General features: G+C 57.5%; 12 protein-coding genes across 12 annotated transcripts; 4 read left to right on the top strand and 8 right to left on the bottom strand.

The window, feature by feature from the left end:
• Positions 1-267: 267 nt before the first annotated feature.
• On the bottom strand, positions 268-1696 carry SCHCODRAFT_02752794 (uncharacterized protein). The gene is made up of 2 exons (XM_003027597.3): positions 969-1696; positions 268-917 (listed from the first exon to the last, which is right to left on the bottom strand). Exons 1-2 carry the CDS (start codon positions 1584-1586, stop codon positions 690-692), a joined length of 846 nt encoding a protein of 281 aa, XP_003027643.1. The 5' UTR covers positions 1587-1696; the 3' UTR covers positions 268-689.
• A 1410-nt stretch (positions 1697-3106) lies between these two features.
• On the top strand, positions 3107-6153 carry SCHCODRAFT_02641308 (kinase-like protein). Its single transcript, XM_003027842.2, has 5 exons — positions 3107-3963; positions 4014-4073; positions 4127-4233; positions 4284-5388; positions 5450-6153. The coding sequence occupies exons 1-5, from the start codon at positions 3444-3446 to the stop codon at positions 5683-5685; spliced, it is 2028 nt and encodes a 675-aa protein (XP_003027888.2). The 5' UTR covers positions 3107-3443; the 3' UTR covers positions 5686-6153.
• A 332-nt stretch (positions 6154-6485) lies between these two features.
• SCHCODRAFT_02672453 (uncharacterized protein) lies at positions 6486-8023 on the bottom strand (the record flags this gene model as incomplete). Its single annotated transcript, XM_003027596.2, has 3 exons — positions 6486-6500; positions 6563-7030; positions 7532-8023. The coding sequence occupies 3 exons, from the start codon at positions 8021-8023 to the stop codon at positions 6486-6488; spliced, it is 975 nt and encodes a 324-aa protein (XP_003027642.1).
• A 224-nt stretch (positions 8024-8247) lies between these two features.
• SCHCODRAFT_02641301 (DUF1000-domain-containing protein) lies at positions 8248-9233 on the bottom strand. The gene is made up of 5 exons (XM_003027595.2): positions 9143-9233; positions 8977-9085; positions 8865-8925; positions 8618-8805; positions 8248-8528 (listed from the first exon to the last, which is right to left on the bottom strand). Exons 1-5 carry the CDS (start codon positions 9220-9222, stop codon positions 8349-8351), a joined length of 618 nt encoding a protein of 205 aa, XP_003027641.2. The 5' UTR covers positions 9223-9233; the 3' UTR covers positions 8248-8348.
• Positions 9234-9437: 204 nt separating this feature from the next.
• On the bottom strand, positions 9438-10151 carry SCHCODRAFT_02517034 (ribosomal protein S5 domain 2-like protein; the record flags this gene model as incomplete). Its single annotated transcript, XM_003027594.1, has 2 exons — positions 9438-9671; positions 9726-10151. 2 exons carry the CDS (start codon positions 10149-10151, stop codon positions 9438-9440), a joined length of 660 nt encoding a protein of 219 aa, XP_003027640.1.
• A 107-nt stretch (positions 10152-10258) lies between these two features.
• Positions 10259-11510, bottom strand: SCHCODRAFT_02554975 (uncharacterized protein; the record flags this gene model as incomplete). Its single annotated transcript, XM_050343704.1, has 4 exons — positions 11148-11510; positions 10885-11100; positions 10511-10831; positions 10259-10460 (listed from the first exon to the last, which is right to left on the bottom strand). Coding segments are annotated over exons 1-4 (1092 nt in total), but the record flags the coding sequence as incomplete, so codon positions are not given.
• A 257-nt stretch (positions 11511-11767) lies between these two features.
• Positions 11768-15084, bottom strand: SCHCODRAFT_02752788 (uncharacterized protein; the record flags this gene model as incomplete). The annotated part of the gene is made up of 6 exons (XM_050347270.1): positions 14823-15084; positions 14721-14771; positions 14602-14658; positions 14409-14552; positions 13534-14358; positions 11768-13480 (listed from the first exon to the last, which is right to left on the bottom strand). Exons 1-6 carry the CDS (start codon positions 15072-15074, stop codon positions 11768-11770), a joined length of 3042 nt encoding a protein of 1013 aa, XP_050198027.1. The 5' UTR covers positions 15075-15084.
• A 350-nt stretch (positions 15085-15434) lies between these two features.
• SCHCODRAFT_02641298 (uncharacterized protein) lies at positions 15435-16412 on the top strand. The gene is made up of 2 exons (XM_003027841.2): positions 15435-15962; positions 16014-16412. The coding sequence occupies exons 1-2, from the start codon at positions 15471-15473 to the stop codon at positions 16026-16028; spliced, it is 507 nt and encodes a 168-aa protein (XP_003027887.1). The 5' UTR covers positions 15435-15470; the 3' UTR covers positions 16029-16412.
• Positions 16413-16476: 64 nt separating this feature from the next.
• SCHCODRAFT_02554968 (uncharacterized protein) lies at positions 16477-17513 on the top strand. The gene is made up of 2 exons (XM_003027840.3): positions 16477-17138; positions 17191-17513. The coding sequence occupies exons 1-2, from the start codon at positions 16656-16658 to the stop codon at positions 17203-17205; spliced, it is 498 nt and encodes a 165-aa protein (XP_003027886.1). The 5' UTR covers positions 16477-16655; the 3' UTR covers positions 17206-17513.
• On the bottom strand, positions 17480-18906 carry SCHCODRAFT_02641293 (uncharacterized protein). Its single transcript, XM_003027592.2, has 4 exons — positions 18504-18906; positions 18351-18450; positions 17915-18262; positions 17480-17813 (listed from the first exon to the last, which is right to left on the bottom strand). The coding sequence occupies exons 1-4, from the start codon at positions 18839-18841 to the stop codon at positions 17607-17609; spliced, it is 993 nt and encodes a 330-aa protein (XP_003027638.2). The 5' UTR covers positions 18842-18906; the 3' UTR covers positions 17480-17606.
• A 337-nt stretch (positions 18907-19243) lies between these two features.
• On the bottom strand, positions 19244-19995 carry SCHCODRAFT_02554962 (uncharacterized protein; the record flags this gene model as incomplete). Its single annotated transcript, XM_003027591.2, has 2 exons — positions 19244-19459; positions 19513-19995. 2 exons carry the CDS (start codon positions 19993-19995, stop codon positions 19445-19447), a joined length of 498 nt encoding a protein of 165 aa, XP_003027637.1. The 3' UTR covers positions 19244-19444.
• A 201-nt stretch (positions 19996-20196) lies between these two features.
• Positions 20197-23630, top strand: SCHCODRAFT_02752782 (uncharacterized protein; the record flags this gene model as incomplete). The annotated part of the gene is made up of 6 exons (XM_050347269.1): positions 20197-20526; positions 20575-20643; positions 20703-20765; positions 20819-20932; positions 20987-21763; positions 21816-23630. 6 exons carry the CDS (start codon positions 20197-20199, stop codon positions 23628-23630), a joined length of 3168 nt encoding a protein of 1055 aa, XP_050198026.1.
• Between the last annotated feature and the right edge of the window lie 131 nt (positions 23631-23761).

Below are 23761 nucleotides of genomic sequence, written 5' to 3'. Positions count from 1 at the left end.
CATTGAGTGCGCCTCAAGCCTTATCTCTGGCGTTGGGCGTTTGCTCGGCGTCGTCCGTATCATCATGCGGGCCAGCACCAAGCCGTCGCTCAACGCGCGCCTATCTCATTTGGCCGCGGGTCACGCGGTCACGTGGCGAGATAACCGAAATCACAGCGACGCGTGCCACAGATGACGTCACCCCACGCGCGCGCGGCATTCCCCCGCAGCTGCCCGGATATAGGCGCGCGGGGACATTGCAAGGTGGCTGGGTGGTGCGGACAATGCAAGGTGCAAGGGAGAGAGACCGATAAATAGGGATGGGATTGCATGCCACGATACAATGAGATGCAATTGTTGTACACATGGTATGGGTAGGTAACACGGACAGCACTGCGGCGACGTACAGAACATGGCATGTCTGTCCTGGCCAGGTTCGTGAACGTCAACTGGGCTATATGCGAAGAGATGAGGAAAGCAGTCGGGGAAAAACAGACAAGCAGCCGCGCGACTCCGCCAGAGCCGCGCAAGTAAGTGTAAGAAGCGGGACACGGAACGTCGATGGTATGCGATAAGATTTGTAGTTTGGATTCTGGTACGGATTCTGGTATGAGAAGAGCGGTCTGCGACAGCGATAGTGCGTGCCAATAGATAATGCAAAGATGAAGGTAGATATGCGGTCGTGGAAACATTCGTGGGGCGGATCCTCGTCAGAAGAACCCGAAGAGGTCGTCGGACTTGAGGTCGATGATCAGGTCGGGGTCGACGCGCGAGTCCTTGATACGTTCGCTCGTGGGGGAGGGGGAGTGGAAGGTGAACGTGGAGGAGATGGCCCGGCGCTCAGGCGTCGTGAGCACCTTGCGCACAATGGACTTCGCCCGCGCCTTGGCGGGGGCGATCGGGGCGGGGTCGGAGATCTCGGGTTCAACTGATTTTTCCTGGACAAGAGGTCAGGGTAATGCGGGGAAGGGGAGTGGCGGGGCACATACCCTGATAGTCGTGAACGTGCTCTCAGTTTTCTTTGGGGTGGCAGGCGTCGCGGTGGCCTCGGTGGACTTCTCGACATACGCTTCGGTAACGTCGGCCAGCGGGCTGACCGTGAGTTCGTAGCATCGCTCGTTGATGAGCGCTTGCGTGACTTCTTTCGTCTCGTTCTCCTCGGGGAGCTCCTCGACCTTTGGCAAGGGGGATGCACCGCGGCGCGCCACCTTCTTCGCCCCCTTCTTCGCCGTCCCACTAGCTGATTTCCGCGGGATGGATGACGACTTGCCGTCCTTGGGGCGAAGGATAGAAGCCTTGCGCTTCTTCGCTTCAGGCTCCGCTGCCTCTACCTCCTGCCGCGCCTTCTCTCCGAGAGGCAGCGATGCCTTCGTGGCCAGCACTGCAGTCTTGCGCTTCTTGCCCGCGACGGCCGGAGCGCCCGCGCGCTGGCCAGTCACCGGGTTCGTGTTCTCCTTCTCGCCACTGGTGGGGGAGAGCGGGGTGCCGGGGGCCACCGCGTCCGAGCTGGCGGAGGGCGCAGGCTTGTCGGACGTCGCTGGGGGAGTGGCCGGCCGCGACGGGGCCGCGGGGGTGTCGCGGTAGACGGAGAACGAGCGGCCAGACATTAAAAGGGAGCGGACCGGTGCTGGGGGTGGCAGATGGCGACCTGGACGAGCTTGGAGGCGACGGTGAGTGATCGTCGAGTAGAGTGAAGGCTGCTCCCGTGGATGAAATACCCACGGCTGTGATTCACGTGGGCGTGACCCAGCGTAACTAGTGTGTGACTCGCGTGGCCTGCGCTTGACGCCGAACCTTTTCGCACGGTCCTTGTCATGTTCAACTCTGCTTTATGCCTTCATTGCCCCGCACGCAACAAGTGTGGTCCCGGCCTTGACAAAACGCACCTCTGTCATGACAACAGGTCTTGTTATTCCGCCCCAAACACGTGATCCCACGTTTCGGAGATCTCCGGGGCAATTTCCGGTGCGTGACAGTGCATAACGCACACGCTGTCCTTTCGTTCTACTCTCACCATGCCACGCCACGCCACGCCACTCCTCCTCTCAAGCCCCCCTCGCCCGCGCTCTGCAAGCCTCATCTTGCTCTACGATGGATGTAGGCGCGTAATACGCACAGTCATGACCCTCCGCCACCATTGACTTCGGGTGGCTCACTTTCCTTTTCATTGCCCCCAGTCTGCCACAAGTATGCATAGCTTAGCAGTTACCATGTTCAACTGAATATATGACTTCTTTCTCTCTCTCACGAAGATTTGCAGTGGCGGGCCTCTCTGGTCCCCTCAAGTATGACTTATCGGGTGGCAAATCGAGAGGTAGGGTGGCAACTTGAACACTGTGATCCCGGCCACTCTATCGGGCCTTCCGCGAGCAGTTCCATATTAAAATCATGTATAAGTAAAATAGAAGTATCAGAAGAGAGCCATACGCTGAACTCTGGCCTGAAGGCCCTTGCCCTTCGCGAGGTGGCGACTTTGAGGGACTTGGCTGCGTGACACCGCAAAGTCTCTCGGCTTCTCGGCAACGGGTTTGTTCAGCGCACATGGGATCACGTGTTTGGGGCGGAATAACGACTTGTCATGACAACCATGCACCGCTTTCATTGCACAACTAATATACACGCGTTCTGCAGACAAACACCAACACGAGGCGCGCCATTCAATCAGCAAGCGCTCCCCCGTCGGCCCCGAAGTCGAACTTGGGCAGATTGCCGTTCATCCTGTCATCTAATCCGGGATATCTACCCATCCCTCGACTATGTTCATTCATAATTGTGCTTGTCTTGCTCTGTCGGTCACAGAACATACGCACATTATCGTTTACGTCGCCCCATGCGTGGGCGATGCACGTCGACCCGAACATTCTCAGTGGGCTGCGGTGGCGGTCATAAATGCCCCGTACCCTACTAGCGTAATGCCGGCTGAGTTTTGATGGTCATTTGTGCTATGTCGCCGTTCGCTTTGTTCCCGAAATTACAACAAGCATTAGGCGCCGCCGACGATGGCACGTTCCGCCACGGACAGATCGCGGACAGATCGCCCAAAGGGCCGAACGCACTCGTCTCATTGGCTCCACCTATACCGGGTGCGCACTCTCCCTCCATTCAGTAGGCCCCAGATCGAACGTTGATACTCACAATCCCGAGGATGGGCCTTGAGTGCCTTTCGCACGTCTGTCCCCCCTTTCCGAGCGCGGACCTCGGTTTTACTTCCTCGCCCCCAAGCTCCATCCGCATGAAACCCTTTGCGTTATAACTTCGTTGCTGCAACCTGCTCGTCGCCTAGCCCCGATCCTGCACGCAGGCATCATTTGATCTCCTCGTGTTCAACACGCTGAAAACGACTGGGGGGCACGTTCCCGCCGGTACCTCCTGCTGCGCTGCTTTTAAGCGGCGGCTTGTCAGCAGCACCGTACCGCACTCGCCCCCGGGTCCCGTCACCTCGCCTTCGCTCCCCATCGCCAGCCATGCCGAAGCAGCCCCGCGTCTCGTCGCCGGCGACGCACCCGCCCGTCGGCACCCTCATTGACGACGACTCGCTGGAACTCGTCGAGGTGCTCGGTGTGGGCGGATACGGTGTCGTCTACCGCGCCGTTGACACGTACTCCTCGCGGCCTCAGTCGTACGCCGTGAAGTGTCTGTTCCAGAAGCAGAGCGCCCGCCACCGCCAGGCGCACCTCCGCGAGGTCGCCCTCCATCAGGCGGCAAGCGCGCACCCTAACGTCATCACGCTGCACCGTGTGATTGAGGACGAGGACTACACGTTCATCATTATGGATTACGCCCCCGACCAGGACCTCTTCACGCAGATTCTGCACAACTGCCGGTACCTGGGCAACAACGAGCTCATTAAGCATGTCTTCCTTCAACTTCTTGACGCTGTCGAGTTCTGTCATTCTCTCGGTATCTACCATCGCGACCTCAAGCCCGAGAACGTGCTCTGTTTCGATGAGGGCCTCCGAGTCGCCATCACCGACTTTGGCTTGAGTGAGTTCCCTTGTTATTAGATGTCGTTCTGGCGCTGATAGCACGTCTAGGCACTACCGACAAGTACAGCGACGAGTTCAGGACCGGCAGCGTGTACCATATGAGCCCGGGTTAGTGTCGACCTCGTCATAGCCTAAGCCTCCATACTTACACGTTTTCTCAGAATGTCAGGGCGGTGATTACGCACCGGCGAGGTCATACTCGCCATTATTTAACGACATATGGTCGCTGGGTATTATTCTTCTTAATCTTATGACGGGACGCAACCCGGTATGCTATGTTTATGTTCTCCGTGCCGCGCCTCGCTTATACTGTCGCAGTGGAAGTCTGCATCGATCTCCGACCCTACTTTCCAGGCCTACCTGCACGATCCCATGAACTTCCTTCCCTCCGTCCTGCCCATCTCCGCGGAGATCAACGACGTCCTCATACGGATGCTCGATGTCAACTGGCGGCGGCGCATCTCGCTCGCCGAGCTGCGCGTCGCCATCGAGGACATCACCGACTTCTACGCCGACACCGTCGTCTTCGAGGGCAGCATGGCCAAGTGCGCGTGGGAGTGCGGCGCGGACATCCACACCGCGTCCTCCTCCTCGTCCACGAAGCAGGGCTCCCCGGCCGCGAGCCCGACGAAGTCGCAGCAGAACATGCTCCTCGAGTCGCGCTGGAGCAAGGACTCCTCGTCGGAGCTCATCTTCGCGACGCGCTCGGTCGAGGTCTCGCCGCCCGCGTCGCGCTACGCGGAGGAGGGCGCGCTCTCGTCGTCGTCCTCCGACTCGTCGCAGGACATCGAGATCTACGACCGCTCGCGCACGCCGTATGCGAGCCAGTCGTCGGGCGACTCCGTCGACGACACGCTCTCGGGCTCGCTGCCGTGCACGCCGTACGGTGCGGAGAAGATTGGCCGCCGCGACCGGCGCAAGACGCTCACCATCGACACGAACTGGCTCCGGCCGCAGTGCTACGACCCGGACGCGCGTATGGCCTCGGCGTCGACGCTGTCGTCCATCATGCACACCGCCATCGAGCTCGACTCGCTGTCGCCGTCGCTGCTTGTGCACGGCCAGCGCACGCGGTCGATGATGTCGGTCGAGAACTCCCTGCGTCCGTCGTCCGCCATGGTCACCGACCCCTATGACGCGGAGGGCGAGACCGAGGAGGACGAGATGACGTCGCCGTCTGCGTGGGGGTACAGCGTGTCGAACATGTCCTTCGCGGAGCACCCGTCGGACGTCTCATCGCCGGTTTCGGTGGTCACTAACGTGTTGTTCCCGGAGACAGAGGCTGAGTCGCACTACTACCAGGACCTCGAGGCGCAGCGCCATCCCCTCGCGGTAGCCTGCCCCTCGCCGTGCCCGGACACCATCGTCTGGCCCGAGCACCGCTCGCCAATCAGCCACGCGCAGAGCCAGAGCGCCAGCCAGAGTCAGCACGCACCCCGATCGTTCTTCTCCATGATAACCGACAACGTGAACCACTTTCGCAGGTCGACCTCCCCCGCCCGCGTCGCGTCGCCCGCCGTCGCTGCCGCCGCCGCCCGAGGCAAGTCTCTCCCGCGGCAGGCCCGCAAGCCCGCTCTGGCGCATGGCGACGTGGCCCGTGCTCCTGCTGCTCCGCGTCCTGCCTCGCCGCGTCGCTTCAAGCTATTTCCGCGCGGTCAAGTCTCTGCGCCACCTTCGCCCTTGGCAGCGGCGTTTGAGGAGCGCGCAGGCACTCGTGTAGGCGACAACCTGACTACGCCACCCCGGAGGCAGGCAGGGTACAAGCGCCAGCGCTTGCTATCTTCACCCAAGTTTTGGTTCTCGCCCACGAGAGTCGCTGCGCAGGCGTGAGCTGAGCTCGTCGAACGGCAAGCGCGGGCGCGGCCTGGATCACCACTGTATATAGAGGGTTTGCAGCAACTTCCACGCTCCTTGTCTTTATGATTTCGTTCTTCTCGCATGCCTTTTTCGTCCTTCTCCTCCACTCTTACACCCATGGGACTTTGCATGACCTCCACACATTTGTAGACCACACACACACGTCGCGCACACACTGTTATTTATACCACACGGGCATGATAGGTTGATTCCTCATACCACATATATGTAGACGTACCTAGTGTACCATACCATCTGTACGAGTCTGTACGCCACCTCACACGAACATGCTACGCTTAGGGCCCACGATGAATACGAGCGGTTTTACGAGGCGACAGGGTTTGACTTCAAGAAGGCGGGGCAAGCCTGCATCTCAGGGATAAACTTGATACCCTTCGTGCTGCATCAGACCGGCGAAGAGAACATAGAAGAATCATCCTGGCTACGATGAGCTATGCGATGGACTACATCAAATAGCAAGCCACATAAGGAGGTGGCATACTTGAGGCGAATTGGCGTCAGTACGCGGTCCACGGGAATGGACGAGGCGGCATGCAATGTGAATATCTTGGCCAGATGTGCACCGTTCGAGCGGAAAACCATGACACGCCACCGAGACGGTGGATTACAACAATGACAGACCCAAAAGAGGAAGGTATACCGTCAACAGATGAAGCGCTAGTGTAAGAAGTCAGTCACGAGAGCATAGCACACGGCGTAAAGACTCTTAAAAGACGCACCTTCGGGTGTTCATAGGTGATGAGCATGGGATCTTCGGTCGCGCCGATCAAGTGGCGAAAGGCATCTCGATGCGGCTGGTCGATTTCGAATATCTCCTCCTTTCGCAATGACTGCGCCGTGTAGATAATCCAGACCTCCTCTTCTTCCACGTGAATCTTCTTCAAGCCGTTCCCCCAAGTGATGCCCGTATGTTTCTTGATAAACCCGAGGTATCCCTTGAGCGTGGCTGTCATGGTCTTGCTGGCCTTCCCGCTCTGCCTGAGCATCTCGTACACCTTCTGAGGCGATAGTAGATACCCAAACAGATAGGTAGGACGCGACTGTTTATACCGATGCTGAATGCTCCGGTCGTTGAGATCGGCACCGTCGGGGACGATAGCGTTGCAGACGAGAGTATACTCGCGCAACGGTATCTGTTTACCAGCGCTGAGAGCGGACAGTGGCACATATGCAATAGGCGTGTTGGACTGCATGGTCAAATGAGAGCTAGAGTCCGTAGGGGCGCGCTTGACGGGAAGAGGCAAGTTGCACGTTGATGGTGGATCAAGTCAGGCGCAAACGCGGTGCGGCACGAAACTTCGACGACGGAAGATGCCGTCGGTTCTCCGGACCGTCCACCATTGTAACTTTAAGAGACAACCTTTGTCGGGAGGGACACCAAACATCATATAATCCTGATGAGTTTCCATAGGCAAGTGTACGTTAAGCAACGCTGTATGATACGGTGATCGAGAGTGAGCTCCGTCGACGAATGTCAGATTTATGTAGTGGGTGAATTGGCGGCGATGACAAGATCTCGGAAAAGTACGTGCAAATGGGAGGTTGCTATGCATATTGTACAATGATCACGGCTCGATGACGGCGGTGAAGTTGAATCAAAGAGGGAGGGGGAGGAAGCACCCTCAACAGATGAAGCGCTGTGGCCAGAAGTCAGTCGTATATGCATGACGCGGCACAAAGATACGTACCTTCGGATGATGGTAGATGATGAGCATGGGCTCCTCGGTGGCGCCGATCAAGCGTCGAAGGCCGTCGCGGTATGACTGATCTATCGCGAGTATATCCTCCCTGCACAAGGCCTTCGCAATGTAGAAGAGCCACATCTCCTTCCCGTCGATGTCCACCTTCCGTAGCCCACTTCCCCATGTCATTTTGGTCTGCTCTTTCACCCATTTGAGGTATCGGACGAGAGTGCGCTGGACGTCGTCCGATGCCTTCCCTCTCTGCTTGAGCATTTGATAGATATCGTTAGGTATTACCAAGTACCCAAGAAGATACGCGGTAGGCGCTTTTTTGTACCGGTGCTTGACACTTCTGTCGTGGAGGCGGACACCGTCCGGGATTATGGTACGGAAAGTGAGGTGGCGCTCGCGCAACGGTTTCTGCGGTTTGTCGCTCCAAAGGGCAGACAGATCGTCCCAGTCGGAGTGAGGGTCAGTATGGGAGGCAGTGGGCTGCATAGTCGATTAAGGTATGGAGTGGCGAGTGATGGCAAGAGGCAAGTCAGACTTGCAGACCGGGTGTGACGCTGCACGTGAATCAGCATGCCACAGGCCTCGTGCTGCAAGGAACCTTCGGAATCGAAAGGACTTCGAAGTGGATGAGAACAGAACTTGCGGGAGTGCATAAAAGAGAGATGGAGTGCGCGCACAAACCTCATCCGAAGCTGAAGAGAGCGCAAGTAAAAGGGGGCATGAAGCCAATGATTCCATTGTCAACCTGGAGACAACATTATGACAGGCAAACTCCGTTGGCCGTTGTGCAGCGTGCCAGGATATATGCGGTCTATCTGGCCGTCGTTTGTGCACCCGCGGACTTCTCCGACACTCGGTCTACGAGCGGCGCGTCTGCCGCGTTTGCAGCAGGTATGTCGATCTTCGAGTTCGCGTCTTTCTTGGGATTACGAAGGTCGCCTCGAAAGCCAAGATAGTAGAGTCGAGAGGTGTCCTCCCCTACGGCATCACTCTGAAAGGATGGTCAAAGATTAGATCGCACAACAGCAGTGATGCGCAGGTGATAGAGGCAGGATGGAAATAAAATGTGGCAGTACGCACAAAGAACAGCGAGAGCGACGTTACGCTGGTAAACGCCGCTACCCGCAACGGGTATTCAACGACTTCGACCTCTCCTTCTAGTAGCCTGATGTTCAGCTGGGGTCGCGTGTTCTCCGCGTCCGCGAAATCGACGATATTGGGGTGGTTGGCGAAGATACGTAGCGTGCGCGGGGTGGACTCTCCTCGGCCTGCATGTCATCTCATCAACCACCATACATACACACTTAATTGATATGGATGCACGTACCGAGCTTTAATAGCACTGATCGAAGCCTGACGCTCTCCGTGAAGGGGACGTGTATGATCATCTACGCGTCGATTTAGTACGCGCTATCAAGCCTCAGCACTAATCCACACACCTGATCATCGACCCCCGAGTCTGCATATACCGTCGTATCTTCGCGCTCGTGCCACGGCTTGATGACCGCCTGCGCGCTCTCGGGTACGGCTAGATTGAGGCCGTGGACGCTTCGGCGCTTGTCATGTCGGCTCGCGGGTATGAGGCGGCAGACGGGGCGCGCTCACTTGTCCTTGTCAATGACGCGGAATAGATTCGACGCGTCTGCCGTGTCTGCATTCAAAGAGCTCGAGCTGCTGGGTTCCATGTCGGGCAGGCAGGTAGATGGTCGTTCAGAGATGAGATCAGCACGACGGCCTGGCGCTAACCATCGTGCGAAGGCACACGTGGGGGACCTACAACTTCGCCGTCGAAGGCACTACAGACGAGAAAAAATCAACAGTAAACAGGAGCGGAGGGACGTGTAGGATGGCATTAATGCAGTCATGTCCGTGCGTAAGGACAGAGCGATGAGTATGGGTACTATGACTTTTGGAGATGAATGAGCTTGCGCCCCCTCTCCCTCTCTACGTCCTGCTTGCTGATGAGGCCCATGCCCTTCATACCCGTCAGGCCCTTGCCGCCGATACCGTCGCCCATGCCAATGGGTGCGTGTCCGGACTGAATCATGCGAAGGGTCGCCTTGATAACCTGAATCTTGTTGCGACTGCCCCAGACCTTCGCAGAAATGTCCTTAATGCCGGCGGCTTTAAGAACCTGTACGACGAGCGTTAGTCTACGAACATATCAGCGAGCAGATTTTCAGCGTACCTGGTGCACGTTCGGGTTGCACATGAGCCCGAAGCCCAGCGGACGTGGGCGCATCTTCACCCTCGTCGCACCCAACTTCGTCTCCAGGTCGGACCAAATCGTCCGCTTCTCGAACCGGTCGACGTAGTCCAAGTTCTTGATCGCCTGCAGCTCGGCCATCTTCAGCGCCTTGCTCGACTCCTCGTGCGTGCCCTGCCCGAAGCCCACAATGCCGTCGCCATTCCCGATGACCGTCATCATGTTGTACCGCGCGATCTTGCCCTTGCCCGTCTGGTGGCTGACGAACCGCGAGACCAATGCGTAGCGGTGCAAGTTCCACTTCAACGACTTAGGCAGTGTGCGCGACTCGCGCTGCGTCTCCTGAACCTCGTCGGACTTCTCCGGGACCCAGTCGGGGTCGGCGAAGTCGAAGCCCTGGTCCTCCATGGCTTCGTGGAAGATGGACTCGTGGTTGCGGAAGACTACCTTATTGTGGTAGGGGGTTTGCTCGGTCGGAGGGAAGTCCAGTTCAGTGCGCGAGTCCATGATGGGGTCCGCGGTCATGAGATCGGGGTAGGGCTCGACGCCGTACTGCTGAACGAAGGTGTGCCCCATTTCTGGGTGTTCCGTTGGCAAAGTTCGGAGGCTCCGCGAGGAATGACTCACCATCCTTGACGGTGATGGTACGCGTGGGGTCGTACTCGGCCTCCTCCTTTGCGCGCCGAGCAGCCCGCTCGGCAAGCTCCTTTTCCCTCTCTGTGATTTGGGGTCAATATGCTAGCCCATAGCTGACAAGTGACACATACGACGCAGAATGATCTCCTTCTCCGTGGTCCAGTCAATGTCGACCTTGTCGAACGACACCGACTCCTCCCCGATCGGAGTCTGCGCCGGGCGTGTCGAGTACTCGAAGCGCACGCCAATCTCGTGCAAGAAGGCTGATGCTTCTCGCAAAGCCTCAACGTTCGCACCGCCGAGGGTCGGAACGCGAGTGAGGATATCGTGCAGCTTGCGCTTCGCCTTCTGGTCGAGGTGCTGCAACTTGCGCTGAACAGCGGGAGTCTCGAGCTTGGTCATGAGCTCTTCCTCTGGATTGCCCAGGGGGGTGGCAGGGTCCGAGAGCTTGTCTACGGGGTATCATTTAGCTATGCGACCGGAGGGAAATAGTACAATTACGCACCTGCTGCCTTGACACCTAATGCAGGATCCAGCTTGCCGGCCTTGACTTGCCGAGCCATGGCGCGCACTTCGGAGAAACCGTCCGTGAGGAGGTGCGTGCGGAGGATGTCGACGTTGACGGGCATGCCATTGGCTTCCATACTAGCCTTGCGGTGTGCAAAAGCGGCATCGAAGGCGAGGTCGGCGAGCACGTCCCGCAATGGGTCGTCGAAAAGGGCTTTCGGAATGTTAGAGAAGGTCGGTCCTCGATAGCCGAGCACTCACGATCCGTCAGAACCAAAGAGTGCAGCTTCGCCTTTGCCTCTGTGGGGCCATAGAGCGCAGGCTCCTCCTCATCTCTTCTCCGTGGAGGTTGCGTCGTATCGTACGCCTTCCCCTCCGCCTCCACCTGCTCACGTTCTGCTGGAGGCCGCGACCCGTACACCCTCTTTGCCTTCTCCAGCAAGTCCGCGACGGCCCGCTGTCGGTCCTCGATCGAGAGGTCCTTGTCGCTGCTACCGTTACTGCTCCCTCCGCTGGTGGAGCTGTTGCACCGGGTAAGAAGTGCCTGCGCTGTACGCGCGGCCCGTGGCCTTGAGCGCGTCGCGGCGGCGAGGACTTGGCGGGGCAGGCGATTCATGCGCGTTTAGGGAAAAAGTCATGAACTCCAGAACTCAGAATTGTCACCGCCGGCCCGGGCCGCTCTGTCACGTGCAAGCAACGTTCGATTCCTCAATGTCGTCGGACTCTGCTAACGGTCCCGTATCGCGAGCGGAGGAGATCGTGACAGTAATAAGATACTGATCCTACACCGAATACATAACATTCGCCCGCCAATAATTACATATACGGCCTCGATCAACGAGAACCACAGCGAAGGAGAATCGAGTTGATCTACTCAAGTTCTACTTCTTCTTGGAAAACCTCCCCAAGTTGTCGCGAGGGCGTTTCTCCTGGGTGGTTGACGCTGGTTTAGTTCTCTTGCGCTTGCCCCGCTGAGACGCTGCCCTTCTATTGGCCTGCGTAGACGGTCCAGGTCCTGCCTGCACTGGCGGGTCGGCGGCTGCAGGCGTTCGTTTGGCCTTTTTCGGCGCCCGCGGCGTTCCCTTGTCCTCTTCGTCTGGGTCGTCGGGCTCGAGTCGCTTTAGTGGATTCTCAGGGCCGACGGGCATAGTTCCACCACCACCACCACCACCACCACCACCACCACCTCCTCCTCCTCCTACTCCTCCTCCTCCTCCCGCTCCTCCCGCTCCTCCTCCACTGCTGCTGCTGCCGCCGTCGCCGCCCCCTTGAGCAGGGACCACGCTAGCCGGGATGACGGCAACACTAGCAAGCCCGTTGTTGCCAGAGGTAGCATTGCCGGAGTGGTTGGTGCTTTCGTTGTTGGAGATGCTGATGGCGGCGAGACCGTCGAGCGCCGCTTGAGTATTCTGGCCATACAGGGGCCTGGGACCAGTAGTGTTCGTCAGACCATTGTTTGTTCCAGTGTCGTCAATCTCGGGATAGAGCCCGGGTGGACCTGAGTCGGGCTCGATATCTTGGGTAGCAGTGCGCAGAGGAACATTGTATCGCACGTGAGGAGCGAGCGGAACAGCAGACGCAGACGTGCCTGGTGGAGCTGAGGGTGTCGCTAGAGATCGGGGCTTGGTCGTGTCCCCTGGGGCGTTGGTTGAGCGTGGCTGGACAGAGGCGGCCCGCATCGTGGGGATGAGAGTCGAGGCGTCTTGCGCATGACCTTGAATTTCCTCGTTATCGAGAGGTTTCGAGGAGGTATTGCCACTATAGCCAGCGTCGTCGCCAGTTCTGATGATGGCCGAGTCATTGAAGGTGGCGTGCGAGCCCTCTTCGTGAAAGCGTCGAGAATCGGGACTGCCAGCTGCTGCGGTGTTCGCCTTTGCCATGAGAGGAGGTGGACCATCGTCTACCTCGCTGTCCAGGATGTTTCGATATTCCATACGAGCGGAAGCTGCACGAGCAGAGGGTGCATCGAAGGGTTCGGCAGCGTTCGACGCAAGTTCTGGCTCGTGCATGGTGATGTCGATGTCGAGAGCGCGAGGCACGCCAAGCGCTTCATCACGCTCGATGGGTAAGGACTGAACTTCGTCCTCGCGGTGCGGGAGTTCGTCTTCGTGTGTCTCCGGGTATTGTTCCACGGCCTGAATCTCTTCGCCAGAATCAGCGAGTCCGCCCGACGGGGTGTCGAGGTCTGCGGAGCCAGGAGCCTCCGCGGACGATGGAGCGTCGGCAGGCGTAGCCACAGCGGTAGGACCAGAAGAGCCAGAAGCGGAAGGCGCGTCCGAAGCAGAGGGCGTAGCGCCAGTGGTCACGTCGACAGTCGGTGAGGGCGAGAACGCAGGATAGAGCTGGTTGACACGCTCCATCATATTTGCAAGTGCTTGATCGGAGGCGGGCGAGCCCCATTGAACAAATCGAGTCCATGGGTTGCAAGTCTTAAACGGGCGCGTCTCATCCGTGTAATCCTGCCATTTCGCCTCCACTTTGTTGCGCCCAGGGATGCGCTCGAACTCGTTCCAACACCAGTAGTCGCTCACCATAACCATGCCAACGACATTGTGCTGGTGCTCCCAAACGTCGCTGGTCATTAAGTAAAGGACCTATATCCACGTAAGCTTTCGATAAAACACAAAGAGGATGATCAACGACGTGCCTGGATCATGAGCGAGCGGATCCCTTTGTACAGTCGCTCGTACAGCTTCCTGGTAAAGGCCCCCTTCTTATTCTTGTTCGAGGGTGACCGCTTGCCTTCACAGAGTATCGCAACGTAAAATTTGGCAAAATCCTTGAACTCCTTGAAAGCGCGTGCCGTGTTGCAAACCTCGTCGTGTAGAGAAGTCTCGGATTCATCAAAGAGCATGTCTCGTTCCAACCAATCGAGTGCCTCGCGATCGGCCTGTACCAGATTATCATCCGGAGACGGCGTAGCAGATGCAGGCTTCCGATCGCGCAGCTTGAGAGTGAAGCCAGAGGCTGACGGTGTGACGATTGGTGGATCCGGGCGATAGTCGTCGTCGTCATCATCATCATCCGAGTCCTCGTCCTCGGGATATGCGCCCTCGTCGTCGCCCTGGAGGTCTTCTGCTTCTTCGTTACTGTCGCCATCACCGTCGGGGTGAGCTCTAAATTTTGGAACGAAGTCGGAGGGACCGCCATGAGGGACAATCTTGGTACCAGCATAATCGTTCCGCACGTTGGCGCAGGCCGAGTAGACTTGCGCAGGGTCCAAGTCCATGCCGGGATAACGCGGTGTGAGCACCCCGAAGTCCGTTATGACCTTCTTCCTCAGACCAGTGTCTGTCGTACGATTGGTGGACATTGACAGATCGAAGTTGTATTCCTCCTCCACGAACAGAGCTTGAGAATCCGACTCCGAAGGTGGTGAGGAACGTTGTTGATCATCGGCGGCGGCAAGGGAGCCGGTGTTCGCAATGTTGTCCGAGTCAGCCCGTTGTTGCTCTTCGTCGACATCCGATGCCTGGAGATCGCTGAGTTTAGAGGTTCTCTGCCATGCAGTCGTGTACATACCTTGTTGCTGCCTTTACTAATTAAGGCATCTCTCGAGTGACCTTCAGCTTCTGGAAAGTAATCGGGATCAGGGAAGTCAAGGGCTGTGGTAAGCCCCTTCTTGTCGCGTTGCGGCTTGGGTACTGGTGTCGGGTGCTCCTCGTTCTGCGACAGTCAGCGACGTCCAAAACAAATAGCGTACAGGTGCTCGCACCTCCGCAATTTCTGATTCCTGACTTGCAGAATTTACAGGAGATTCAGCGGTTTCCGACTGCGGCCAAGCGCAACACCGGTCAGCTTTTCCTCAGAGACAGATAGCCATAACGCTCTCACCTGTTCATCAGCCTCGCATGTCGGAGACTCGGCGTCGAGAGCGCCAGCATTCTACAGCACAGATGTTAGCACATGTTCACATATGATTGACGTCGCGCGTACCTTGTCGGCACTCGTGGTTGCAGACTCGTCGGTGGGCGCAGACTGCTGTTTCGACGCTCCTTTCTTTCCCTCCTCGATTTCTTTGCGGTCCTTCACTGGCTTTGACCACAGTTTCCATTGAGGAACCACCGCCGCGGTTCTCTTCATATATTTCTCGACGATGTAAGTCAAGGTGCTCGCCCAGAAGGGATAGTCCTCGTGTTCTGTGTGGAACATATTGATGTGCATCGCGATTTGCAAGAGTGGCATCATGCGTTCGTAGTGAGATACCAGCGGCCGATGCAAGAGCTGTTGATGATTGCCCTGGGAAGATGATTTGACGCTCGAGGGCATTGCCGCCTCGGTGGCGTTGTTGCCACCGGTCGAAATGGACATCGGGATGGTGAAAGACGAAGAGAAGAAGGGCGCTGTTTGTGTGACTAGGCAAGCGTGACAGTTTCCACATGTTTGCTCGACTCATGCAGTCGAACAATGGACTTGCGTTAATGAGGGCCGAGATGAAGCATTCCCCTTTTGGCAGAAGACGGGGCGCCGCGGGCGGCCGTCACTGCAAATGTCACGCTGCACGCGACCTGTGACATCGTTACAACGGGCGATTTCTGTCAGTTGCTTCCCGCCATCACTCGCCACTCCAAATCTTGATCGACTATGCAGCCCACTGCCTCTCATCCTGACCCTCACTCTGAATGGGATGATCTGTCTGCTCTTTGGAGTGACAAACCGCAGAAACCGTTGCGCGAGCGCCACCTTACCTTCCGCACCATCATCCCGGACGGTGTCCGCCTCCACGACAGGAGTGTCAAGCACCGGTACAAAAAAGCGCCTACCGCCTATCTGCTTGGGTACTTGGTAACGCCTAACGACATCTACCAAATGCTTAAGCAGAGAGGGAAAGCATCGGACGACGTTCAGCGCACTCTCGACCGGTACCTCAAATGGGTCAAAGAGCAGACCAAAATCACATGGGGAAGTGGGCTACGGAAGGTGGACGTCGACGGGAAGGAGATGTGGCTCTTCTACATTGCGAAGGCCTTGTGCAGGGAGGATATACTCGCGATAGATCAGTCATACCGCGACGGCCTTCGACGCTTGATCGGCGCCACCGAGGAGCCCATGCTCATCATCTACCACCATCCCAAGGTGCGTTCCTTTGTACTGAGATATGTGTGTACGGCTGACTTCTTGGACTAGCGCTTCATCTGTTGACGGCGCCTGCACCCATTCACATCATCTTCCCTTTCACCATTGTTGGGCGCGGCATGGTTGCTCGCCGCCGAGTCGGACTCTATGGAACGGTTCTCCTTGGTCGCATCTCCTATATCATGTATCATACCCTCATGCTGCGTATCCTATACCACGTCTTGTCATCGTCACAGATTATGCGTTACCTCGATGGCGACTTGAATGCGTCCTCCACCACCCAAGATTTGACACTGCGCCCGCTTCCGCTTCCGCTTCCGTTTACTGTATATACCACGAGAAAGTTCTTTGAGAAGGGAGGTGGACTCGAGATCTCATCCGTCTGCGCGCGGTCATCCAATCCTCTTGTCCTCGTTCGTTGGATATTGCGGGCCTTCGGGAATCGACGGCATTTCCCGATGTTCCAGTTTCGCGTCGCGCCCCGTTTTCACACTGAACGTCCACCGACGAAATCTTCTTCTTTCAAGAGAGAGGAACCTAGCGACATTGTTCGGGGCGGATCCGCCTTTTCCGAAGCGATCTAGGATCGAGGCTGCGCGGACGGTCGTGTGAGCTTGGACCGTGTCGCGTGGAGACTTGATCTCTTGCCTCCGACCGCCATCAGCCTTGCCACTCATCGCTCGTCCGCTGACCATGGCATCCACAGCCACACAAGCCAGCACCCCTCCGACTACTCTCGGCGATGCCGTGGCATCTGGCGAGCGTATACTGCGCGAGATGACGATCACACTGCAGGATGTCGTCCCGCCTCATGTCAATTCCAGCGACAGGAACGTCAAGCACTTCTACGTTCAAGCGAGCCCGACATATCTACTCGGATACTTGATGACACCGAGGATACTTTACGAGATCGACAAGAGAAACGGGAAGGCAGAAGCGACTATGAAGGCTACTCTCGACAAGTTCCTCGCATACGTGAAGGGACGCGGTGGGATCACATGGGGACATGGACTAGAGAGGAGATCTCTGGGAGGAGAGGAAAGGTGGTTGTTCTGGATGTTGAGGTCGGAGTGCAAGGAGGATATCTACACCGCGAAGTTTGAGCTCGTAGAGGGATTCCGGAGACTTCTGGGCGCTGGCGCAGATCCCGCTCTTATCATTTACAAACACCCTAAGGTGCGTTCGCTTGCGCTTGCATTGTGCGTCGCATTCTAAATACCTCCTATAGCACTATATATGCTGACGGCGTGTCGCTGTCCTGGGATTGGGTGACCAATCCCAGGGACAACGCTCCGCCTATGCAGCGAAGGTTCGTGCTCCGCGCGTTGCTTGGATGTCGAAGGGAGTTGTCACACGCAACTGTCCTATACCTGCGTACGAAAGATACCTTTTCCATGCCCACTCGAACCTGTGGAGCTTGGGCTGCAGTGCCCCAGTCTGTTCGCCACTCACTGGCAAGAGATTGTCTTGGGCGCGCGCGCAGGCCGACGCCTGTCGACATTCGAGCACGAGAAATGGACCAACTTCGCCCTGTTCTCCGACGCACAAGCCAAACTTAAAGAGTCCTCATCTATTCGGTAGCATCGGGCAGAAGGAAGAGGGAGTAGTGGACATACATGATGGTATGATAGGTGCCGCAGCGAATTATGCGCTGCCGCTCTTCTCCTCGACCGTCTCCTCCACCACCTCCTTCGCCTTATCCCTATACTCCGCACTCTTCGGTTCCCTCTCCCACCGTCGCAAGAGTACGCCTGTGCACGTCCTCAGGGCCTCAATTTCAGAGTCTTCGGGCTCGCCGCCCGCTGCCCAGCGAATCTTGAGGTTCTCATCAATGAGATAGACGTAGCCGACCTATGTGAAAGTTGGTTCAGTCAGAGTGAGAGAAGTTGCGGTGGAGGGAGAGAGTGAGGATGTAGGATAGTCGTGAGCGAGTCTGAAAAAGGGCCCCTCACCTTCTCATTGTCCATCCCAATCGGGCCTCTCAGATACTCCATATTCTGGCTAGACACCAGGTAGTGGTCGTGCTCCGCCTTCGGCACCTGCTTTTTGATCGAGTTCGTGAATAAAGAGACGAGGAAGCTCTTGAGCAGGTTCTCTTGCAGGTTGATTTGTACATGCTGGAAGAGCGGGTGCTGCGCGTAGGCGGAGAGGGTAGGCTGCACGAGACGCGCAGAGTGGATCTCAGAGATACGCGTGCTGAGGAGGGAGAGGACGGTGATGCGGCCAAAGCAGAGAGTGGTGGTATGCCGCTGGTTGCCTAGTAGTGACTTGCCGGTGATGTTGGGAAAGAAGAGGGCTTTCTGGAGGCGACGTCAGTGAGGTACGAGGAAGAAGGGGATAAAGAGGGGAGGGGAGACGAGCAAGGTAAGGGTGAACGGAAGGACGCACATCCTCGCGGATAGCCTGCTTCGGTGCTATCCAAGTCTTACCGCCGTGGTGCCGGGTGTTGATCATGTCCTCGTAGTAGCTCTTCCCTGCCTGTCGCAGTCTGCAGCAGCGCGTCAGCGAGTCTGTCAAGAGGACAATTACTACCGAACGCACAGATGCTGCCTCTCCTTCTGCACACCCTCGGGGTTGAGCATGATCTGCTCTAACCGCTCCTTCCTGCTCTGCTTCTCTACAGTGGGGCGCTCCCGCACGCCAAGCGCGCGTCGTAGGCCGGGAAGCGGCTGGTCTGATGGAGTGGGGCGCTTGACTATCGGCGGCGGGGCCGTCAGCGGTTTTCGCGGGGATGCCGAGGCTTGCGAAGCTGGTGAGGATTGCGTGTCAATTGTGGATTGGGCAGCAGCGCTAGGTGGCGGCGTCCCCTTCGTCGACGCATGACGCGCTGCGTGTACGAGCGTGCGCCGACATGATGGAAGTCGACGAGAGAGCAACATTTCGCGATCGGCGCAGCGGCGGCGGTCCCCGTCATCGACGCCGTCCCTCCGGGCCGACGTCCCGCCGACCGAGCGTCCTTCGACTACAGGCGCTTGATGCCAGCGAGCGACCCAAGAAACGAAAAGATGAATGCCGCCTGTGTATCTGGGCAGACCGGGAAACTTGTTCATTATCCCATGTCTGGCTTCCAATTGGTTCTTGGGCGTGTCGGTTGAACGCGTCCGCATGCCTCATTACCTCGTGTGACGACCCCGTCCAGTCTCCTCGCCATATTTGAACCAGATTCCGTGGATAAAGCCTCGACAATGCCAACCAATATGGCTGAAGAGTTGGATGCTTAGCAAAGCTTCATCTGCGTTTGACTGGGGTCCAAAGCCGTAGGCTCTCCCGATTTCGAAGTTCGCGAGTAGCGCGCGACGCAGCCTCTGGACGTCACACATCCGAAGGAGCATGGGGAATGGTATCGCTGACGCGCAGGTATAATACAGGTATGGCTACAAGTCCGTCCGTATTCCGCTAGGCAATGATGAACTTCGCCTCCGCTGCGAAGATGAGGCGATTCTCTAGGTGTGGTAGTCCGATCGCCAGGCAGTGATACACCGTCAGCATATATAGTGCTACGCAATGCACGTTAGAAGGCAATATATGACGCAAGTGCAAGCAAACGCACCTTAGGGTGTTGGTAAATGATGATGGCGGGATCTACGCCAACGCCGAGGAGTCTCCGAAACCCATCTACCACCTCCAACTCCACGGTGTAGATATCCTCCTTGCGCTCCGATCTTATCAGCCAGAACAGCCACCTCTCTTCTCCCCCTAACATTCTCCTCTCTAGCCCGTCACCCCATGTGATCCCACCGTGTTCCTTCACGTATGCGAGGTACTTGTCAAGAGTAGCCTTCATAGTCGCTTCTGCCTTCCCGTTCTTCTTAGCGCCTTCGTACAGCTTCTTCGGCGACATGAAGTAGCCGAGTAGATAGGTTGGGCGCGCCTGTACGTAGAAGTGTTTGATACTCCTGTCGTTGGGCTTGACTTGGGGCGGGACGACATCCTGGACTGTGACCATTACTTCGCGCAGCTTTCGCTCTCCCGATGCTACAGCATCGGCGAGAGTAGGCAATGAAGTGCTGGTTTGCGTAGTCGTAGAAGACATGGTCAGCGGGCGAGCGACGCGTGGCGAGGATGATGGTGGTTGAAAGTGAGAGATGGGCCAGCCACGCGACGCGTCTTGTGCGCATAGCCTCATGGCAGTCACGTGTATAATTTCCGAGCTTCCATTGTTCAACCACGTGGCGTTGCTAAAAAAGGGACACTCTCCTCAAGCGGACACTCCGACCTCTTGCTCTCTACCATCATGTCTTCCGACAATGGCACTGATTCTGCAGGAAATTCTCCGTCGCCGAGCCTTTCCAATCACCCACCTAGACCGGTGAAGCTGCAGCCCCACTTTGAGCGCATGCTCCCCTACCTTCAAGTCAACATGCACACCAACAAATTTCACACCGAGCACGAAGACTATATTTTCACGCTTCCTGCGCTCACATCTATGGTGGAGTCGCACATGGACCGGCCTGCGATTGTCGCCGCTCAACCAAAGATCTGGCATGACGATGCTCCCGCTCAGCCGGAAAATCAAGCGGAGACAGGCGTTCCCAATGATGAGCAGCCGCCGGCGGACAGTCAGGTATGGTGTATGCTTCATGATTGTGCTCTTCTTTGCTGACTCTCACAGACTGACGTGGATGCCACCGGCACTGCCAAGCCTCAGGCTTCATCTGAGTCGGTCAATGAGAACCCCGAGGTGTGTGATCATGATGTTCACACGATGTATATGATGCCTTTACTTACGTTCCTTTACAGATCGGTAACTCTACCACGCTCCCAGGAAATGGCGACAGAACTAAGCTCGAAGCCACCGGCGGGGTGCGTTACCATCCAGCATGACCGGCGCAATCGTAATCACTGAACGCACGCAGGAACTGGCATGGATTCCCGGAGGTACTCGCGCGAACGCTGAGTCGTCGGGGAAGTGGGGTCAAATCAAGAGCGCCGGGGTCAACAACATGTTGTATGATGACCCGGAAGATGCTGTGAGTACTTCAATGCTCACAATTGCCTCTGAGAGTGACATGAACCCTCCATAGCTCGATTTCCCGAAACTTGCGCAAGACGTTGGATCGCCTTTCGCTCACGAACCTGGAGCGGAGGCAGCGGCCGCGCCGGCAGCCGCGTTTTCCGAAGCTCTCATGAAGCAAGTTCACCAACTCCTCAATACATCTGTCTCCAGCAACCGTACGAACACGGCCAACGCGGACCTGGTGATAGCGGATTACATGGTCATGGCACTCGAAGACCCCAACATGAAGCTCGATCGAGAACTGGTCAACGCGGCTGCCGCTGTGGTACGGGAAGAGGAGGCGCGCCTTGGAAATAGTTGCTACAGCCATCCCGGAGAGTACATACCGAGGTATCGAGCCGACATCCCAGACGACGATTCGGACGACGACGAGCAGAAGAAGAAGAAAGAATCTGAGGACCCAGATTATCAGCCCTCTGGTCCCCGCGAGTCCACGACGCGCGACCCTTACGATATCCGTAAGGATCCGCCACAGGTGCAGCGGACGTCACAGCATCAGCCAACTACAGAGGATCTGGATCTCTCTGACGTCGGCGGGTATGCTCTGGAGAGACGCGACTGGCTGGACCAAGACCTTTCTGAGGCGGGAATGGACGACTCGGAACCCGGAGACGAAATCTGCAACACGGAGGCTGCCTTCAAGCGCCTTCAGGACTTTGCAAGATTTGTAGTCGCCATGCTCATCGAATGCAAGCAGTCAGTGTCGCGGCAGCAGGAGGGACAAGCTTTCGTGAATGCGAAACTTACTCGTTTGCGCGAAGCGCAGCGGCAGTTGATGAAACAGGTGTGTGCTCATCCTCGTTCTCACTCTTTCGCTCGGACTAACAACGCCACAGGCCTCGTATCTCTTGACCAGCGACACATGGGGTGAACGCCAGAGCAGAGTGGTCGCAATGGCGATGATTGGCGACTGGTGGAGCTGGTCCGAGTTCGAGAGGCGCATCGAACACAAGAAGCAAGCGAACTGGGACGACTACACGTACGAGAACCGTCCCATTAAGACCAGCCGGCCCTGGAGCCAACTGGTACAGTGGGGCTCGCCTGCCTCGGACCGAGCGATGCAGAAGATGATGCAACGCGTGAACGAGCTGTTCCCTGGCGCTGGCGTTGCGCTGCCTCCCAACTTGCCTTCGACCTCGACCTCGCATCCTGGCAGTCCCGAAGGTCCCGACGGCGAGGCTCCGCTTCCTGAGGCTCCTGACTCCGCCGACCCGAATGCTCCGTCTAAGAATCGTGTTCAGCTCGTGGCGCTCGATCCCATGAGCGCTGATTATTGGGACGGCGCGGACCCTGGCGACGATGATGAAGCCCGCAGTGGTGATGACGAAGACCATGGTGAAGACGACGCTGATAGTCCTGAAGGCGCAGGTGAGGTGTTCAGCTCCGAGCGCGAGGCCTCTCATCATGCCGATGAAGACCAACACGCTCCTGTTGTCGCTGCAACGTCAGACCCGGAGGCCCGCTCTCTCGACCTCGACGTCACCATGGACGAACCGAAGCGCACGCCGAGCGGCGGCGCTTCCTCTGGCGCTACTCCGGTCTCTCGAGCGCCTGCTAGCCATCTCTCATGGCGCGACCTTCAACGCTACGACTCTGAGGACAGCCTCAAGGCAGACGATACGCAGCTTCCGCTGATCGCTCGAGCTGATGCCGTGGATGCTGATGGTTCTGTCACCCGTCGCTTGCACGGGGAGAAAACGCAAGCCACGTTCGATGTGTTTTCCAACATGAGACTCGGCGACGGCACTGGTCACGACGGCGCTACCTCGACCGAGCCTCCCGATGGCAGTAGCACTCAAAAGCATGCGCAGGACGTCCCGACTCTTCCCGCCCCTGGTCGCGGCTATGATGACTCGCCGGAAAGAACTCAGGCTAACTCTGGCAGCAACCGTCAACGCGATACGGCCTCGGAACACACACATGCTATTGACGAGACAGTCAACACAACTGAGCGTGGGTCTTTCGCGCCTTCGGGAGCGGAGGAAGGCGCGCCTGCGGCGTCTGTTGTCTCGCTCGGTCCTCGTACGCAATATCGCCAACTTCTGCGTACTAATGCTCAGGATACCGAGTTCACCCTCGAGTCCGGTCATCTTGCGCACCCTGCTGAAAACGACAACGATGCAAATGAGGAACCGACCGATAGACCTGGTGGCACGGCTCTGACTGGACACGCTACTCAAGCGACGCTCGACGCTCTGGCGGCCATCAGTATTTCTCCCAACGAAAGCGCCGGTCCCTCCGCCAGTGCTCCCATGGGTGGCAACGGACCTGTCGGTGCTTCCATTGCTGCAGCTACCGCGGCCAACGCTCAAGGCGGCGGCGGCGGCGGTGGTGGTGGTGGTGGTGGTGGTGGCGGCGGAGGGGCTACTGGAGGACACGTACCTATCAACCCCGACAACCCACTCAAGCGATCTGCACCGGACGACTCAGACGACGAGGAGCACGCAGGCGATGCGCACGTATCGAAGAAGGCCAGACGCGCGCCTGCAAACACCGAGCCGTCGGCGCAAGCAGGCCCCGGATCGTCTACGCAGGCCGCTAGAGGTCAGGCTGCGTCGACGCGGGGAAAACGCAAGATGTTGGTTATGCCGCCGAGCACGCGTACGCTGCGCTCTCACGAGAAGACGAAGAAGGCTCCCAAGAAGGGGTAGAGTAGTTGGCTCCCCTTTGTGATGGCTCTCGTTGATCGAGATAGCTGCAGTGCAGAGCTGGCTCATGTATTTATTGGCGTGTTACAGCGTGTGTCATGTATTTATTTGGTGTAGAACCAGGATTGTTCTGT

The sequence above is a fragment of the Schizophyllum commune genome, assembly GCF_000143185.2.
Source record: "Schizophyllum commune H4-8 unplaced genomic scaffold SCHCOscaffold_12, whole genome shotgun sequence".
In the NCBI taxonomy this organism is placed as follows: Eukaryota; Fungi; Basidiomycota; class Agaricomycetes; order Agaricales; family Schizophyllaceae; genus Schizophyllum; species Schizophyllum commune.
This window is presented reverse-complemented; position numbering and strand designations above follow the sequence as displayed.

What these genes read in the sequence shown, in the direction of transcription:
- SCHCODRAFT_02752794 (XM_003027597.3), bottom strand. Translation starts at nt 1,586, where the DNA reads ATGTCTGGCCGCTCGTTCTCCGTCTACCGCGACACCCCCGCGGCCCCG. An exon ending in GCACGTTCACGACTATCAGG is followed by an intron (nt 918 to 968) that starts GTATGTGCCCCG and finishes CCTCTTGTCCAG; the next exon opens with GAAAAATCAGTTGAACCCGA.
- SCHCODRAFT_02641308 (XM_003027842.2), top strand. Translation starts at nt 3,444, where the DNA reads ATGCCGAAGCAGCCCCGCGTCTCGTCGCCGGCGACGCACCCGCCCGTC. An exon ending in CATCACCGACTTTGGCTTGA is followed by an intron (nt 3,964 to 4,013) that starts GTGAGTTCCCTT and finishes TAGCACGTCTAG; the next exon opens with GCACTACCGACAAGTACAGC. An exon ending in GAGCCAGAGCGCCAGCCAGA is followed by an intron (nt 5,389 to 5,449) that starts GTCAGCACGCAC and finishes CCACTTTCGCAG; the next exon opens with GTCGACCTCCCCCGCCCGCG.
- SCHCODRAFT_02641301 (XM_003027595.2), bottom strand. Translation starts at nt 9,222, where the DNA reads ATGGAACCCAGCAGCTCGAGCTCTTTGAATGCAGACACGGCAGACGCG. An exon ending in CGCGTCATTGACAAGGACAA is followed by an intron (nt 9,086 to 9,142) that starts GTGAGCGCGCCC and finishes CAAGCGCCGAAG; the next exon opens with CGTCCACGGCCTCAATCTAG. An exon ending in CGTCGCTCTCGCTGTTCTTT is followed by an intron (nt 8,529 to 8,617) that starts GTGCGTACTGCC and finishes CCATCCTTTCAG; the next exon opens with AGTGATGCCGTAGGGGAGGA.
- SCHCODRAFT_02641298 (XM_003027841.2), top strand. Translation starts at nt 15,471, where the DNA reads ATGCAGCCCACTGCCTCTCATCCTGACCCTCACTCTGAATGGGATGAT.
- SCHCODRAFT_02554968 (XM_003027840.3), top strand. Translation starts at nt 16,656, where the DNA reads ATGGCATCCACAGCCACACAAGCCAGCACCCCTCCGACTACTCTCGGC.
- SCHCODRAFT_02641293 (XM_003027592.2), bottom strand. Translation starts at nt 18,841, where the DNA reads ATGTTGCTCTCTCGTCGACTTCCATCATGTCGGCGCACGCTCGTACAC. An exon ending in CAGAAGGAGAGGCAGCATCT is followed by an intron (nt 18,451 to 18,503) that starts GTGCGTTCGGTA and finishes GCGCTGCTGCAG; the next exon opens with ACTGCGACAGGCAGGGAAGA. An exon ending in AGCAGGCTATCCGCGAGGAT is followed by an intron (nt 18,263 to 18,350) that starts GTGCGTCCTTCC and finishes CGTCGCCTCCAG; the next exon opens with AAAGCCCTCTTCTTTCCCAA.